This window comes from Molothrus aeneus, chromosome 3, assembly GCF_037042795.1.
Source record: "Molothrus aeneus isolate 106 chromosome 3, BPBGC_Maene_1.0, whole genome shotgun sequence".
Classification (NCBI taxonomy): domain Eukaryota; kingdom Metazoa; phylum Chordata; class Aves; order Passeriformes; family Icteridae; genus Molothrus; species Molothrus aeneus.
The window spans coordinates 58,691,412-58,709,696 of record NC_089648.1 but is presented as its reverse complement, the minus strand read 5'-3'; the positions used below and the strand labels follow the sequence as shown (position 1 = coordinate 58,709,696).

Genomic DNA, 18,285 nt, shown 5'->3' with positions numbered 1-18,285 from the left:
TTTTGTAGGAAAAATCCACTGAGAAATCCTTCTAAGTGCATGTGTATTCATGTTGACCTACATTTACATATCCCAAACTTGCCACTTCTTTGACAACCACCCTACTCACGCAGCGTTGTGGCAGTGTTATCAAGCTGGATGGGGTTCTCCTCCCCTTTTTGAAAAGCAGAATATCTCTGGTTTTGAAGGAAAGCAGGTAAGACTGTTACCTGCAAATTCCCCAGGTAATGTGAACGCAGTTTAGAATGACTACATACGTACAGAAATTAACATCTCTGTTACTGTTGTCATACGTTATCCAAACGACGCGGAGCCAAAGCCAAGGAGAACTTCTGCTACACAAGTGTGCTGACAGATGGCAGCCGTCTAAACTGAGAATAGCACCAAAAATACACTGCTCAGAAGTGAAGGAGAATGCAGTGAGAAGTTTTATGATTTGTTTTGTTATCTGAAAACCACAGTAGACCCTATCTCAATGAACTCAGCAGAACCACTTGTGGACTCGGAGGCATTTCAACTTCCAGTGTGATGTTCAAATCTCCTCTGTTTTGGCAGCAGAGGATTTCTTCTTTTAATACAGAAATCAGGAGTTTATGGGAAGATGTTAAAAAAACACTGGTACTTACCAGGTAATTGTGCCACCCTTCTGGCAGCCCTGCAGACCACTTGCACTAATCCCTGTTTTTTAAGGTTCTGTGACCTCTAGAATTGCAGTTCTCAGAAGTAATCTGCTCACTTCAAATATCCTCCAAGCTTATGTCTGAGACCCAAAAGTCATACAGAGAATAAACAACTTTATTTTATAACAGAATTACAGAAAGCAAAATATCACTTAATACAACTTTAAGCTACTATAAATCTAATTTGGCATTTTAACTATACACAGAGTCAACAGCAAAAAAAACCCCAAACAAACAACCCCCAGCAAGAACAAATTAAAAATAAACTCCCATATAATTAACAGGTTTTTGCCATGGCAGTCTCAACTGATGGTACTCTCGTACTACTTTATGAGTGGAGTTCATCTTACATCTTTTATTCAGTAGCCTAAAAACCTGCATTAACCATTAGAGGAAGCATGTGAAACATATACCTTCTCTGTAACAGAAATGTCAGTTCTAACATGGAGACACAGTGAGGTTTAATAGCAAGCGAGCATTCTACACATGTATCCAAACAATGGAAGTACTGAAATTGGGACACAGTAAGAAAAGAAAGCACTACGGTTTTAAGCTGCCTAGATCATCTCTTGTTGGAAAAAGAGAAAGATATTTTGTTCTTCCTTCTTTCCTTATCTGGAATGCTGCAGACAGCAAAAAGTCTGCAAAAAAGTTGAGCATTGGCACCAAAGTGCAAAAAGAACACAGTGCTCAGTCAGAAGAAATCTGTCTGCAACTCCTTCTCCTCTACAGACTGCCACACCATCTCTGCTCCGCAGAGAGGAGAACCTTGGAAAAGAAAGAGTTACAGAGATACCAGTATAAAATTTATCCAAAGAAATATATTTTTTCAAATTTTAGCAAATGTTTTATTTTTATAAAAAACTTCATTATGTGATATCATATATTTACCTGAATAATCTGAAAAAAATTCTGTAAATTACTCCAGTAAGAGATTTCACTTGAGATATCTGAAAAAAACTATATCTAAATTAGTAAAGATCCTCCTTCCTGCACAATTATCACCTACTCCAGTGAACAATGATTTCCAGACTTCTTTTGTTCACTTTCATATAATTAAGAATCCGTTTCAAAAATACAAGTATTTGTGCAAAAGAAGATCATACCCTCTAGAACTTCATTAAAAAAACCCAAAACTCTAAGATTGTTAAGAAGTGGTTATAAAAATAAACAAGAAAGACTGTAAGGGAATATAGACCAAAGATGTTAAAAGGAGTTTGGTATTGGCATTAAGTCGTGAACATCTGGTCATTGTTGCTAGGCCTGGTGGATTCAGTGGAGTCATGATGACTTGGAATGACTACAGTTCTTCGTGGTCAGTGACATTTATATTTCTGGAAGAAAAAATGATATGGAAGGTTACATAAGCAGTTCTAACAGATATTATGTCAGTGTCACATCAGAATCAGAAAGTAACTTTCTCAATGCAGGGTTCTTTGGTTTTTTTTTACAAGAAGGGAAGGTTATTTAATTTAAAAAATGTTGCATTGACCAAAACCCCCTTCAGTCATTAGGCATACAGTACTACACTTTTTCAAAGTACTCATCCTGCTTTAGAGCATTTCTTCTCTTCCCAAAATTCTCATGTTATTTTAATTGCAACCCCTTTTCAGTTTACTGAAAATTTTAATCCACAACCTGAACATAAAAAAAAAGGAAGGTACTTGTTCAATTCAGTAATCCTTCAGAATCAGAATGCAGTATCTTTTATTAGAGAAAACAAGTCTACACAAAGAATACTGCTGTAGTCGTCAGAGCTTTCATTGCCTCAGAAACAACTATGCAAAATTCATTGCATGACTCCACTGCCTTAGCACAGGAGAGCAAAAGGCTCTTGACAGATAGTCAAGGCACTTCAGGTGGCTTTCTTTTGTTTAGATGACTAAATTTTCCCCCTAAAGTTTAACTGAAAGGCATCAGTCAAACAAGTCTCCAGGTCTGACACAAAAGTAGCATGGAGAAATGTCCTCTTTTATTCTCTCACAAGCATTGAAGACCAGGAACCTGTAAAGCAATTGACAAACTCAGACAAGAACAACTGACACACTCCAGTCCTTTGCAAACAACCATTCCACAATGTCTATATTTCTCAAAAATGAAAAAAAAAAAAAAAAGCCCCTCAGACAATGGAAGGAATTAATTCTTTGGATGCTTTTTTCCCCGAATAAAATTTTTACAAAGTAGTTAAATATTTGATGAAGGAACAGAATCAACTTTGCAGCTGGTCACTAATGTAGAAACGTGGTGCAAACCTGCCAAAATAATTTTTTCCTCCCATGATCCAGTCCCCTCTAAAAAGATGCAATTACTTCTATGGGATATATTGTGTTGAACACTGATTCAAGATTAAGGTAGCATGAAGAACCTGGCACATTCTACACACATGTAAGAGAAGAGGCAATCCCTGCCTGCAAGACCTTTAAATTCACACTGATTAATAATGAATTCAAAATGTGATGGTAGCACACACAGACTAGTAAAACCCTGCAAATCCAAACCATCTGTTCTGCTGTCTCAGTGTATCTTTCTACCTTAGATCCTGCGATGGAAGTGCTGAAAATATGCAAGGGCTGGTTTGAGTGTGCATGTTTAATGTTGCTGTGTACCAAGGGACCAATGAAATCACCCAAAGCACAGGCATTCTCCTTACTGCAAACAGCTCTCACAAAACTGATGTGCATTTTTCCAAGCCTTCTAGAACATTTAGGTGATGTGGGGACTCATCAACACCCCCCTATCTCACAGTTCAGTACAGTTCCCTGTCCTCCCCTCTGCTTTTAAACCCAAACTGGAGCATACTTGTTATACTAATTTTCAGTGTCACTAAGCAACAAAGGCATGAAACAAACCCAACTGAATGCTGAAATAAAGGTACAATGAAAAAACAGACATTTGTGCAGTGTTTCTTATTTTTGGTGCTTTTCCCCAACTCTCCCTCACAAGCAACCCCACCTCCAGTGTTATTTTTAGTTTCTAGCATTATTTAATGTGAAAATAATTTTTAAAAGTATTAATGCTACAACATGAATATCCAGTGAGTCCTCATCTAGCACTTCAGAACGTGACCCATGTTTTCTCCTGGTTTGTACATTTATGAAAAAAAATATTAATTTCTTTTTCTAACACAGAATAATCTGACCAAATGTGAAGAAATTTTCTGGAGGCAGCCCAAACTCAGTTCTACTGTGTTTTACATCCTGAAAAGTTATGTAAATTTACATGCTGAGAAGCTCAGAGGAAAAACTAGCCAGAAAATACTGTCTGAACACACATGACCAAAACAAACATTGCAGTTCTAGCACAACGTGTATGAGGTCAGGAAGGGAATTGGAACCATTTTGACAGAGAAGCTGGATAAACTTCCTGTCTGCAGGCAGAGGGCAGGCCATCCTACTCATCCTCATGTTCTCAACATTGCTGCTCTCTACTGCACACAGCAGGAGTTCAGGACAAACTCTCAGGACGGTTATGTGTACAGTGATGAGACCCAAGAGTTCTGCAAGCAGATGTGAAAAGCTCTTGCCCCAACACTCCCCCCACCACGGGCAGTCTCTTAACTGACCATATCCCTGTCAACATCTGGCAATGGATATTAGTTCTCCCCTTCCTCATCCACACACAGGCACTCTCACTACCACCCAGTTGTTAAGAAAAGAGACACTTGTAGGTAGATTAAATAAACTAAAGCTTTAGTCTATGTCTTTCAGCTGAAAATACGCATCTGTGATCAGACTAGCTCAGGAAGAGTCCAATTCCTTGATAACAGCCATGCTCCATGGAACAGCATTCAATAGATGCACTTCATATCCTCTCAACTGATACTTGAATCTTTTCTCTTCTGGATCCCAGAAGTGATACTCAACAGTTATATCGTCAGCTTTTAGGAAATTCAGGCACAGCAATAAATTTGATCTTTTTAACATGACAGATTATCAGGATTATGTGAAAAACACCCTCCCCTCTAGTAGCTTACACCAAATTTGGAATCAAGTCAGTGTCTCATTTTTCATATATTCCTGGCACTTCCTGGCTCCAAGTCTGCTACAGCTGCAGGCTGAAATTTATAATGGCTACTTTCCTTGGGTAAAGAATTTTGTTCAATACTAAGGGAATGCCTGCCTGCATAGGACATAGAAGTCTCTTGTCCATGGGCCACAACCACCATTGTATAAAATACTGAACCAGGGAAATAAGAATCATGATTACTCTCATTTCTTTAAAATATATAAAATGTATTTCTTTTACCTTGTCTGCCCCTACATCAACATTGATCAAAGTGCATATTAAAAGCTTGAAGTTGTACTAAGACAATTTTCCTTGAGATGCTCCAATAACACCATTGCTCTTCTAGCCAAATACAGAGGCTGGTCAGTAAAAAATCAGAGGTCTCCTAATGAAGGTTTAAACCACTGGTTTTTACATTTCTTTATAAATCTCTCCCACTGATATACCCATTTATCCATTAACAAAATCTTTTTCTTGAATCTGAATCTACCATTAACAAAATCATCAATTTTGAAAACACCTGAAGCTCTAGTCTCATACCAACAGCGTGACAAGCACAGGAAACCTGAAGCTTTACACCCCCAAATGGTTACAGAGCTTTAAGACTTTAGTCTATAATAAGTGCAAGAGCAGATTTATTCAGTGTTCATCCTGCTCTTTCTATTGAATACATGAAGGAGAACCATATTGTGGTTATTTTCCTTCTTTTTTTCTCAACCTAGAAAGGAGAGCCTAACAAACTAACATGACTTCAAACAGCTTTTTCAACTGATAAAAGGCTTTAAAACTTGAGCTTCCAATACATTTACCTTCTTGCCTGGGAAAATGATAAAAGGCCAAAAATTTCAGTGTGTTTAGGATTAAGGATTATCTGACTAAACTGAAACGTCCAAGTGTGTCCTTTCACTACTGAAATCTACACAGAGTTCCCACTTAACAAGCAAGATGTTAGGCAAGAACTATAACTGTGCAGGTAAACAGAAAAGTGTGACACATCCTTCATATTTTGCATAAATAGCCCAAACCCACTTCAATATAAACTGTAACAACTTGACCAGACAACGCAGAAAATGCTGTGAGAGTATGGTTACAAAACTGGGAGACATGTATAGAAACATTTGCAACTGAAATTAATGCCATAGTAGACCTGATAAAGATAAAAATTCTTATACTAATAGTCTTCTATTAGCACCTGTTTCAACTCACCCTTCTGGGAATCCCTATCTTAAAATGCCCCATATTTTTCAGCTGAAAAGACACGAATGGAACAGCAAACTGATGCCACATTTTCCTGTGTTAATTGTCTACATTAAAGCTTACCTGAAGTATTTGCTCAAGAGCATTTTTGATTTTAGTCTTCATCTTCCTCAGCAAGTTCAGTTTCTTTGTGCACCACCACTCTCGTCACAGACATGTCAGGGTGCTGTTCTTTGGCTTCTTTGATTGCCTGTGCCAGGGCCTGCAAATGTATTTGAAACATGGAACTTAACAAAATCAAGAGGACATGCACGTGGGGCCAGAGAATGGGAGAGTACCTTTGGAAAATCTGGTTATAATTTCTCAGAACTGTAAATCCCTGAACTTGAGATCAAAGGTAAAAAAACCAACCCCCAAACCAAACCAATTCCCAAAACAGAAAACCCAAAATAAAGAAAAAAACACCCCACCATATTAAAAATTTACCAAGATTTCCAGGAAGTAACAAGTAACCAAGTAACCATAAAGTTATAAGATAATTTTCTAGCTCATCTTATGTAAAAAAAAAGTATTTCTATATCCCAGAACTTTTTGAATTTCTGCAAAGGATCTAAAAAATACCCCTTAACAAGAGTTTAAGATAGTAAAGAAAAACAAGAGTGCCCTTCGGTTTCCTGAACAAAACAGAAAGATACTTTGAAATGTACACTAAGTGTGGTACTGAAATTCCAGAATAAGATCATAACAAATGATCTCAGCACAAGAATCCCATTTTTCTCCTTGTATTAGTTTAAGAGAAATTTCTCTAGCTTAATTCAGGGAAGTGTAAATGCAAATATCATTCAGTTGCTTAAATTCCCTCCCCATTTTAAAAAATTTTATCACTTAAGAGATGTACCAATATACCCAGTTGGATCAGATGGCCATCATAAGTCCCTTCCAACTGAAACGTAATATTTCATTCTACATCATAGTCAACCACATAAGAGCACGCTCTGAATCATCACAGGTGAAATAGCACCTGGGGCTTTCTCTTTCTTGCCCACATCTTACTACACATCTTATTTCAGTGAGCTGTACTACTGATGGAACCTAACACAAGAAAAAAACCAGACGACACGGGAAGGTATTCAGAAGCAACAGTTCACCTGTTCACCTTAGTACCAAATGCAACTAAACCCCCTCAAAATACTAGAAGGAGCAAGAAAAATATAATGCAACAAAAAGGTTTATCATAATTTAGAAAAGTGACTATTATTTCCTGAGCTAGCTACATGTATTAAGTGAGAGAAGACATAACTAACTCTGAAGAGAGATTGAAAATACCAGCATTAGGCACCCTAACTATTATGTGACACTGAATTTGAAATCCTTCTAAGGGAATATGTACAGGACACATGATGTGTATTGGTACAATATTGATGTTTGCTCAACACTGAAATATTGTTTTCCTATTGAAAACTATTATAGTAATATAGGGAGCTAATAGACAAAATAAAACACATCCAGCATGTCATTTGGGCATTTAAGAAGCTTCATATTCACTTAAGAAAAGTGGTAGCTATTTCTTAAATCTCTTAAAAGCTGCTCACTGCTGTTTTAAACTTCAGTAATTAAAATTGAATTTTGTACTTCCTTTTTTTATAATTTCATTTTTTACTTCATTATTCACTTCTCACAAATTAAAGAAGGGCTTTGAGAATTGTCTGGTATATTAAAGCTGTTTTGTGACCTTTCCAGACATTTGAAGTGCACTGAATGGGTGTCAAGGCAAACAAGCTCCATTCTTGCTCGATGCTAAGCAGCCCTGTCATTTAATTATGAGTTTCAAGAAGAGATTCAACTTGCCAAAAGACACTTCCTGGACACAAATAAAAATATGAAAATAAATTCCTTGAAAATTCTCACTATATTACAATTCAAAAGTTAAACTGTTACGTTGATTTGAGAAGCCTTCATGAAGTTAGAAATATATTCACTGCAAGGTAGGCTTTTCCATTTGCATTAACCAATGACTGTTGGTTGCCTTTGTTACTATAGTTTCTTAGATTAAAAAAAACCCTGTGTAATCATCACTACAAAGACTAGATAATTGACTTTTCTCAATTATTTTCCTGTGTAGTGCTCAAATTCAGCCTTATTAATTTGGCATGTAGAAGGTGATCTTAACCTTAGTTACTAAGATATTGTAAAATATTGCTTTAGTACTGATGGAGATAAACGGTACAGACAAAACAGCAGATCAACAATTACTTTTGTTACACATAATTGTACAAATATTGGCCAAACCTTAATATTTAAATTCAAGCCGTTAATGTTCTAATGTATTTCAAAGCTTTCAATCAAAATGAGTGCTGCATTCAGATGTTGCTGAAACAATGCAGTAGATACTCCCCTCTATCCAGATCAGCGTATCAAAATAAGATTATTTCAGTAATGTTTTTCCTCCCAGTACAAAAGCTGCACTAAATAAACTGGGTCTTTGCCAAAAAAAGTAATCCCTCTAAAAATAGCAAAAACCCATTCACATGATCTATGATACAAATTTACAAATGCTGTTTTTCTTTCACATATATTTAAAAGGTTTCTTAATAGCAAAACATAACTATTTAATAACTATACCACAATGAACAGTCTCAGGGTCTTTCTCTATAGTTTTGTTCAATTTTTCTACCTTTCTCTTACTTCAGATTTCTGAAACATCATCTAGATCTCACCAGACTACAAAACCCACATTTTAAGTGTTAAGTTTGCATACTCACCTCATCATGGTCAATATCTGCATCTCCAGTAATGACAATGCGCTTCTCAATTCTTGTTTCTGATACACCACCTTTTACCATCTACAGATGTCGGAAAAATAAAATAAAAAAAAAAACAAACAGAAAAACACCCCTGTAATTATTCTGTATTTTCACAAAGCACAGCCTTCTTTTCCATTGAAGCAAATAGATTTCTGTGTCTGAGTTGCAATTAATAGTAAATGTGTTCAGTGCTAAATCATCCTCTCCTTTTTCAGCTATGCAGTTGGTCACCTTCTAGTAATTGTTAACTTGATAAAAATCAAGCAATGAGAATTACTCCTGTTACTAGAGCCCATGTTTGGCAAATTGTAATTTCAGCTTCTTCTGCCATATAAATCTGGCAACATGGAAATTCCAAAAATCTTCTTTTATTTCAACCCATCTATCATGGGCCTTTCCACAGTCATAATCCTATACCATTAAATACAAAGATGATCTGGTTTTCAGTTCTGTCATTCAAGGACCTTCATCAGATATTTTCAACATATTTCACACTACTGAGTTTTGTGCTTTTATTCTTCACTTCTTATTCTGAAGAAGTGATTATATGATTCAAACACCTCAGCTTATAAAAACATTCTCATAGAAATAACATTATTTGCCTTTTAAATCAGCCTGAGTATGAGAAAAGAATAAACTACATTGACCAGGGAAGAGCCAAGATGACTCTGTTAGGAACACCATTAGAATATTAAAACTATTTTGGAAGGTCCCTTTGTCAATAATGCACAGTTTGCAATATAAAATAAAGTCAGCTTAGAAAATTCAAACAATCTTGTTACTGACTGTTTATCATCAATTCAAAAAACATAAGGATCTGCTGCATCATGGTAATTCCAGTAATTTTTCAGTAGAAGACAAGACAGAAACCATTTTCTTTAATTGTTCCTTCCAAGAAGCAAGACTATTTGACAACTGAACTTGACAAGAAAATGTACACTTCCAGTCAAAACTGTGATTCAATTCATTGAAGAAAGATTTTTTCCTAAAATGGTAATGCCTTAATGATTCCCAAAAGGAGCAGGAGTCTGAAAAGGATCTTTTGGCTAGTCTTTATACCAATGTATTTTTAACATATGTATTTTTAATTCCAAGCTTACTTTATTTCATGTGACTCACTTTCCAACATTATTCTTCACTATCATTTTGTGCATATGACTTTCAATCTTCAGAATATTTAAATCTTTAGAAAATATATCCAGTGAGAAGTGAATTATTATTCAATTCTGTCATGTTGTAAAACTTCTGTATCTTGGGGGGGGGGGGGGGGAGAGAATCCTGAATTCACACTTTGTTTCCCTCTTCCATTTTTCTTTACCCTAAATAATGCTTTCTATAATTTCCTTAGTAAATATGCTAAGAGTTCAAATAGGAGTTGAAAAATGTGTTATTTAGGCATGCCTAAAATTTGACAAATATTTACATAAATTAGCAATAACAACAATCATCATCATGCTTTGGTAGTTCTAACACGCTCTGGCACGAAACAATCCATGTTTCATGTTTTCATGAAAGAGATGGGATGTCCTGTTAAGACTGAGTTTTCCCTTCCTTTTCAAGCATGGAATGCAGAGGAAATAATTCAGCATCCAAACAGGCTTGCAAAGTAATCTGACAGAACAATCTGTTTTTAAGTATACCCTAAACCTAGAAGCACAAGGATGATTAACACAAAGTCTGCGAAACATTGTTTCAGTTCATCACAGTGCCATTACCAGGTCTCCTGTGGACTCAGACAAGTTAGTTACACTAGCAAAGACTCTGTAGGATATCAGTGGGTGAGGACAGGGCTGAACCTGTAAAACTTTTGTTACATACTCATTTGTCCAATACTAAAATAAAGCCTATATGAACTACTGAAAAGCCACTAATCATATTTTTCCCCCTCTACATGTCCTATTCCCAGCAATATCCTGCTTATTGATTAGGACTTCTGTCTTCAAAACCTGTAGAGAAAGACTTAATTCTCACACATGCCTGGAATGAATCCCTTCCATTTCAGGTCAGTTCTCCTCAATTAATTAGCAGATATACAAGAAACTTCATGCAAAATTGTATTTTGAGGGTCTGGTGTCTTTTTTTTAATTAAGACATGAAATATAATTTACCTTTGTGATGTGTGTAGTTGTGGTAGTAGAAATGGACTCTGATGTAATTGTCTGGGCACTCACGAGCACACCACTGTCACCAGCAGCATTTCCATCAAGCTATACAAAAAAAAATGTATAATTGTATATTGGCATTTAAAAAACTTTGTTTTCACAGGAAAAAAGACCAGTTTTCCCACTAAACACATTCTTTAATTCAGCTAGAACTGAAATCTAAATAGAAGCCAGCCAAGTTCACAGAGTCGGGTAAGGCTATTATTATGGCCATTCCTGTGGAGAATTCATGCTCACAGTTATGTGTTCCTTTCAGGAGAAATGAGATATTTTAATCAAATTTCCAAAACTGGATTAAAGTGAGTTATACTTTTGTAGTCAGCAACTAACTCTTTATACAGAAAAAGGAAATTAAAACTTCTTAAGTAATATGGTTTTGTAACATTGCACTTATCTAATTCATAGCCAAAGTATAATCTTATCTGCTAGGAAAAACTATACGTTTTTGAAAAGCATTTCTGGACATTATCTATGTTGATCTACATAACCATAATAAAAAGAGGATTGCAAACAAACCCATCACCATACCTGTGAAGATTCATATGTGATAGTTTTAGTTTCTGTTTGAACAATTGGAATTTCTTTAGTGGAGATTTCAGTTCTCTGCGTGGCATCTGAAATGGTTACCATCTCTGTTTTCACTACTGGAGGCTGTGATGCAAGAAATAAACAATCAATTCAAAAGACAGAAGAAGATTTGTAAAGTGGACCAAGAAAACACAAAAAGCTCAAGAAAAGCATAACAGAAAGATAAATATTTGACTGACTTCCCATACAAAAGCATGCAATAAATAAGCAAAATGAAATGAAGATTAATACATCAGCCCTCTGGGATATCCATAACATTCTAGGAAAATCTAATCTTCTAATAACCTTGTCAAAGTTCAGTGTTTCAGCCAACAGTAAGTACCAAAGAGCAATTGCTAAAACAAAGCTGCAACACATGTACTAAAAATGTGTAAAAGCATCACTAAGAAAAAAATAAAAATCTTAGTTTGCATAAAGAAATTGACAGCTAGATCAGACAGATAAACTTTGTATTAGAACTAATCTGGGAAAATACCTATCACTCCTCAGTCTGCAAATCAGGACTAGAAATTCCATAAAAGTTTAACTTTTTAACATGTATTACTTCTGGAAAAGAAAAGCTTTTGCAAACTGGATTTTAAGCAGTCTAAGTTTTTCTCTAAGTCAATGACTTTTTTTGACAAAGATTCTAAAATGCTACTTCAACAATTTAAACTAGTGGTGTTCTCTGCAATATCACAAACAAAGCAATTAACTGGGGTCTGTAAGCTAGTGAACTCATTACTTATCTTATTGAAGCAGATTTTCATTAGATTTAAGAACTAAAGCCTTTTGATATTTTTCTAGATGCATCAGCAGCTTCTATCTTATATTGATTTTGAACACACATAGGGTAAAATCCCAGGAAAAAAACCCAAACACCCTTTCATGCTTGCATACACAGCAGCCCTTCCTCCCCTTTCTCCAAACTATCTATGCTTTTAGGAAGTGTGGGAATTTGTAAATTTTAAAAGTCTGATAAACTAATTCTTTCACATCATTAATCAGAACAGCTATGTATGCAAAAGACAACAAAAGAAAGAATGTGAGTTGTTTCAATTAAAAAAGTGAAGAAAAAAAAATTTGCCACCATTACAAGAACAAGCAGGTAGAGAACTACAAAAAAACTCACCGAACTGGTGAAAAACTCAGCAGAAGATCATGACAAATTTGTAAAGACATACATGCCTGACTTTCATTTTTTCCCTTTCTGCTTCTTTATCACTTGCCCAGTAATGAACTCTTCAACCTTGTTTGGCTTAAAACAAGTGGTTGTGACAGGAACTCATGCATGCTTCCTAAGTATCTACTGCACTAGAAGACTTCACAGAAACATTGTGATACAAGCCTCCTCACTTAAAAGTGGAGTGCTCTCACCTCTGCAATTTCTAGCCATACACATTCTAACCTACAAATCCATACTCTTTTATTGAAGGAGGGGAAAAAAAGGCAAGAAAAGTAGTCAGAGAATACGCGGAAAAAAGAAACAAAAATTTCTGACAGGTGCTTTCTAATTTCAATTTGCAATAGTTTTCCAATCACAATTATATGTCATGGACTTTTCAAAAACAGTTGACAAATAGACAAGACAAGACTTAAAACACTGGAAACACATAAATAATAAATACACATTATGTATGTGCATATAAAATACGGAGGAGATTAAAAAAAGAGATCTCAGTCTTCGGAAGGTTTGCCTTTACTGGTGATTTTCACTCAGTTCTAGCAAAAAGTCAGAAACCATAACTGAGGGAGACAGAATTTCACTGCTCATCAATGGTTTCCCCTTCCAAATGATCTGAATCTTGTTGGATGCCAGAAGACGTGGAGGAATAGGAGAAGAAGAAAGGCAGGTATATTTTCACCCCAAGAAATATCTCTGCTTAAATCTAGTTGTCATACTGTTCTACCATTTACCTCAGAACAACAAATTAATTGTGGTGCAACATCAATGTCAACATGAGACACATCTCCATTGAGTTTCAGCTGTTCCTCCTCTTTTTCTTCACCTACATCTTGCTTAATTTGCTCTGACAAATTCTTCTCTTCTGTAGCTACAGTAACTGTATTTTCCTGGACCAAATCTTCAGCTGTAACTTGTGTGTGCTCAACTGGTACATTTAGTTTACTGCCTTCTGGTATGGCTTCCACATGCTGCGTATTTTCTTCGTGTTCTTTCCTTTTCATGTCTTCTTCTTCTTCCTGTTCTTCCCTGATGACTTCCTCAATTGCCCTATGATGTGGATGGTATTCTCCCACCTCTTCATCCTCACTCTCACTACTACTGCTGCTGCTGCTACTATCTGATGGCAATGATGAAGAGTCCTTTTTTGACACGTGCTCCACCTTACATGTCTCCCCAGCATCAGAGGCAACTTGCATTTTCCCTTTGTTGGTTTCGTCTACGACTAGTGTTTCTTCTATCCCAAACTCTGCCTGCTTCTTCTCCTCCACTATGTCCAGAGTCTCATGTGAACTCTGCACAAAAAACATGGATGAGGATAAACAAAAGAAGAGTATATGAATAAATTAAAACGATGAAAATAAAATTAGCCAATAGCTGGTTCATGTCATATGGAAGACAAAAGATGATTGTGATGGTTAACTGAAAAAAAGAAGGAAGGAAAGAATGAAGATGGATTGGAAGAGTTAGAGCCAAATTTAGTCATGGAAAAAACCTGCAGAACCTTATCAGCATCGCTGACTCCAGTACAAGGCCCTTCTGCTCTGGAAGCATGTCTCTGTGAAACAAAAAGCAATCAGAGGACAAGAATCAATGCATAACCCTTTTCAACAGTGCAACATCCTCCAAGCAAGCTTTTAAGAATGCGTACACGTGATACTAGAGAGATGCTACATATTCACTGCAAGATGCTAGTTGCCCACTTCATCTAAATATTCAATCAAAAGTAGGTAAGAATTATGGAAATTATTATGGGTGTAAGAATTGAATTATGAAAGCCTGAAAATAAAAAGCATGAATGTACTAGCCAGTGATGCTACCGAGGCAGTTATTTCTCAGTTAAATCAGGAATTAAGAATAAATAATATTAAACAAAAGTAATCAGAAAAAATAATGCTCTACTACCAGTTTGCCATAATTTAAAAAACAGTAAAAGGGCATTACTGCGAGGTTTTATTAGTTGTTTGTCTTTGGTCTATTACTTTATGCAACTTAATAGATAATGAGAGGAAGACTGTTTAGGTTAATATGTTGTCAGAATAGCAAGATATGATTACAAAAGAAGGTCCTATAAGAATTCAGTTTGGAGCCAAAAGGATGATATTAAAGCAGCTTTACTTATTTGTTCCATAACAAAATAATGACAGCTATCTGAAAGCCCGCATTAAATGATGTATTAGAGTGTCAGGTTTTTTTAATTGAACATACATTTAGCGAACAGTCTGCAGCAAAATTAAGAGCTCAAATGAAAGGAATACAAAAATCAACACACCATCTGTGACTTAATGCCAGCTTTTATGGCTGTTTACCTAGCGCAGCACCTACGGAGCGTAAGCTTAGCCAAGCACTGATTCCTCCCTGCTTCTGGCGCGCTGCAGATGCAGAGCTACGCTCTGAGGCAGGCACGCCGCTCTAAGGCAGGCCGGGACGGTCGGGAGCAGCCCGGACCTGTCCCTGTGCCTGTCCCTGTCCCGGCGGGATCCGTCCCGTCCCCGGCGGGCCCCGGCCCCGCGCCCGAGCAGCACCTGGGGCCCCGGCGCGGCGGCGCCCGTCTGCTCCCCCGCAGCGCCCTCTGCTGGCCCCGGGCTGGCGGCGGCGAAGGGCCCGCTGGTGCCGGCGCCGAAGCGCTCCTTACTAAACAAAATGGAGGTTATCTCCTCTTCCAGGCTCTAGACGGGTCAGAGAAGGGAAAGGAAAGAATTAGACAGCGGCGGACGGAGCGGCAGCCACCTACAGAGGGAGAGGGTTTGGCAAGAGAGAGACGTGACACAGGCACGGCAGGAGCAGGGGCACGGACAGCGGGGACACAGCGCAGCTGGGGCTGCGCCTCCAGCGCGCACAACACACCGTGCGAACGGAACACATCGACATTTACATACCGACACTTACACGGACTTCCCAAACAGCGCAGTTTACTTAGCTGGTAACTCCGTATTTACTACTGGGAGTTTTTTCCCTTTTAAAATCCATTTCTGATACCTTCTAAAGCCCAGCTGGATCAGAGCTCTAGGGCTGTCAGACATATTTGCTTAGAATACATACCCACAGCGCTGAAATGTTAAAATATTTCTTACTTCATTATAATAAATTATATATATATATATTTTAAAAATACTTAAATATCCTAAGCGAATTCATGTTGATTAAAAATCTGTTTTCAAAAAGCCTTTCCCATTTCAGTGGGAAAACTTGTATGTCTCAAACATACATGAAAGGTGACACATTGCTTTAAAGCATATGTTCATAATCTGGTCTATTTTCTGTAGGGCTAGAAATCTGTATCGTTAAGCAGACTTTCAAAGTTCATGTGGGTACATGAGTCTGAAAAAGCTACAATTCTTTATTCCAGATTTCATTCCACAAGCTCTGGTAAGAAGTTAGAAGTAAAAGTGGTTAAAATAAAAAGCCAACAACGTACAAATACATAACACGGACATAACACACATGTTGACAACATTTCATGAGATACATTTCAGCGTTCCCGAAGGGCACTGCAGAGAATCATGCCAGAAGCAGGCGCCAGAGGAAAGCCGAGGTGCCACGCACACAACCTGGGGACTCCCCGTGCGAGCAGCGATGGGGAGCGCGAACTGACAGAGGTTACACCGTGCTACTCTACGGACACCACAACGTGAATGGCATGCAGAAGAGCAGAGAAAGGAAAAGAAAAAGAACCCCTAACTCGGTTTTTAATTTTCCTACACTAAAATTCAAAGTTTATTTCAATGGTGGCTAAGAAGAGTTAAAAGGAATGCAAGTTTTTAAATCTGCCTTCATGCAACATTGAATATCCAATAGGGGGATGTATTCCTTATTCCTACTTTCTTTCCCTAGATTACTCCACCCAAGAAACATTCGTCTATTAACAGATTGCATCAAAAAGCAAAAATGTTCATGATCCTCTTTTCATTGCACTCTGGTACCTTGTTTTTTGATTCCTCAAAGCAGTAAAAAATACCAAAAAAACCAAAAAACCCGCAGGGGAAAACCAAAATCTTTGTGTGGTAGGTGGTCTGTGTGCATCTCTCTCTCTGCTCCCCCTTACATATATATATATATATATAAATAAAAAATTAAAGACAGGCACATATCACCATCCATCTTTTAGCATTTTCCCACCTTCAACTTTTTGGGTCTTCCAGTCTTTTAAAACAAAAATCGTAGTCACACAATTTGTTTGATAATGTAACCCCTGTTCCCTGGAGCATTTAATAAAAAGGATTAAATTTATAGATAGAATTCATCAGTTTTGTATCAGCCTGTGTTTAAATTCCTGGCAAATTCTTCTTGTAAACAGTCATACAGTCTAACATGAAATACTGTTTACAAGCTGTGGGGGATGGATTAAAGAAAAAAAATATTCTGGGTATCCATAAAATAGAAATATTTCTTCTATTTGCAATACATATCAATGTGTCAGTTTTTGTTTAATTAAGTCACAGATGCTGTGCACTTGCATGAGTATGGTGGATCTAGAAGTATAGTCACACAAATGAGATGTACCCAAAATAACATTTCTAGGACACAGACAATTACTTGTAAGCATTTTCGCTGAAGCAAAAGAAGAAAAAGAATATTAGCAGTGGTATCCCTGCATAATTCTCATCTATTATTCAGCTATCCTAAAGGACAGGCAAGGATTAACAGGCATCCATCAACAAATAATTCAGGATGGAAACACGGTTCCCCAAATGTCATATTTATACATGTTAGTGAAATATGTGCCAGCTTCACATTAACCTAATAGACCAAAAGTGATGTAAAAAAGTAACATCACAATTGCTACTCATCATCACTATCACACTGCTACTAGTCCCACTGGTTAGAGAGCTTTTCATTGCATAGATGTTATCAGGGACAAAGCCTTCCTCTTTTCCTAAATGAAAAGAGAGGTACAGAAGTGCAGACGTTTTCAGAACAGGTTGCTTTTGAAATGAAGCTGCTTATACAGCATTACTGATTTGAATAATCATTACACAGTGAACATACAAAGCAAAAGTTCTTGTGTGAAGTGTCAAATAACTGCAAGCAATTATTTCCATATAGAATGAAAATACATGTTTTGCTGTCATCCTAGACACATCAAATACAGCAATTTTCCAGTATTGAACAGTAGTGAAACACTGGGTTTCTTTTTCAGTGGCCATTCAGAACTTCGTGATTAGTTTGATGTTTAAGTAAAACATTGCTGGCATTCATATATATGTGTATCTATGCACATATGCAGAGAGATCCTGGTTTACAACTCAACATTCTCCTTTCAGTATTGGCTTTAAAAATTATTTCCTTCAAGGGGAAAAAAAAAAAAGAAGAAAAAGAAAGAATGCCCAAGCCACCAAGCTAGCCCACAGCAGATACAGTGAAAAGCAGCAGGTTTCAGGGCAGCCACCTTATGGGTTTCCTCTGGTTTTGCTCCAGCAGTCCATGGCATTGTAATCCATTGTTTTTCCTTCCCAGGCAGTGTTTTCACTTGGAAAATGTGGTCTCCTTTTTTCTATTTGGTTTTCATTTTATAAAGCCAGTGTAAATCAACAAGCAATGAGACAGACATACACTATACATAAACATAAAATCAAATCATCTGGAAGTGACAGAACATACTAGATGAGCAAAAAAAAAAAACCAACCAAACCACCAGATATAAAGTAACTTGCCGGGGCCTCAACTTCAAGAAAAAGAAATCATCA

General features: G+C 36.9%; 1 protein-coding gene across 16 annotated transcripts in view; it reads right to left on the bottom strand.

The window, feature by feature from the left end:
• Positions 1 to 777: 777 nt before the first annotated feature.
• The window catches only part of EPB41L2 (erythrocyte membrane protein band 4.1 like 2), a 108,963-nt gene continuing 91,455 nt past the window's right edge, over positions 778 to 18,285 (bottom strand). For 4 of the 16 annotated variants that reach the window (XM_066547007.1, XM_066547014.1, XM_066547019.1 and 1 more), the window contains 9 exons: positions 17,988 to 18,092; positions 15,124 to 15,267; positions 14,103 to 14,156; positions 13,333 to 13,893; positions 11,377 to 11,499; positions 10,795 to 10,893; positions 8,645 to 8,725; positions 6,006 to 6,144; positions 778 to 2,014 (listed from right to left, as the gene is read on the bottom strand). In XM_066547007.1, the coding sequence (XP_066403104.1) occupies positions 6,037 to 6,144; positions 8,645 to 8,725; positions 10,795 to 10,893; positions 11,377 to 11,499; positions 13,333 to 13,893; positions 14,103 to 14,156; positions 15,124 to 15,267; positions 17,988 to 18,092 (1,275 nt within the window). In that variant the 3' untranslated portion in view covers positions 778 to 2,014; positions 6,006 to 6,036. The remainder of the gene's footprint in view (positions 2,015 to 6,005; positions 6,145 to 8,644; positions 8,726 to 10,794; positions 10,894 to 11,376; positions 11,500 to 13,332; positions 13,894 to 14,102; positions 14,157 to 15,123; positions 15,268 to 17,987; positions 18,093 to 18,285) is intronic. The other 12 variants (XM_066547010.1, XM_066547017.1, XM_066547009.1 and 9 more) reach the window with 7 other exon arrangements.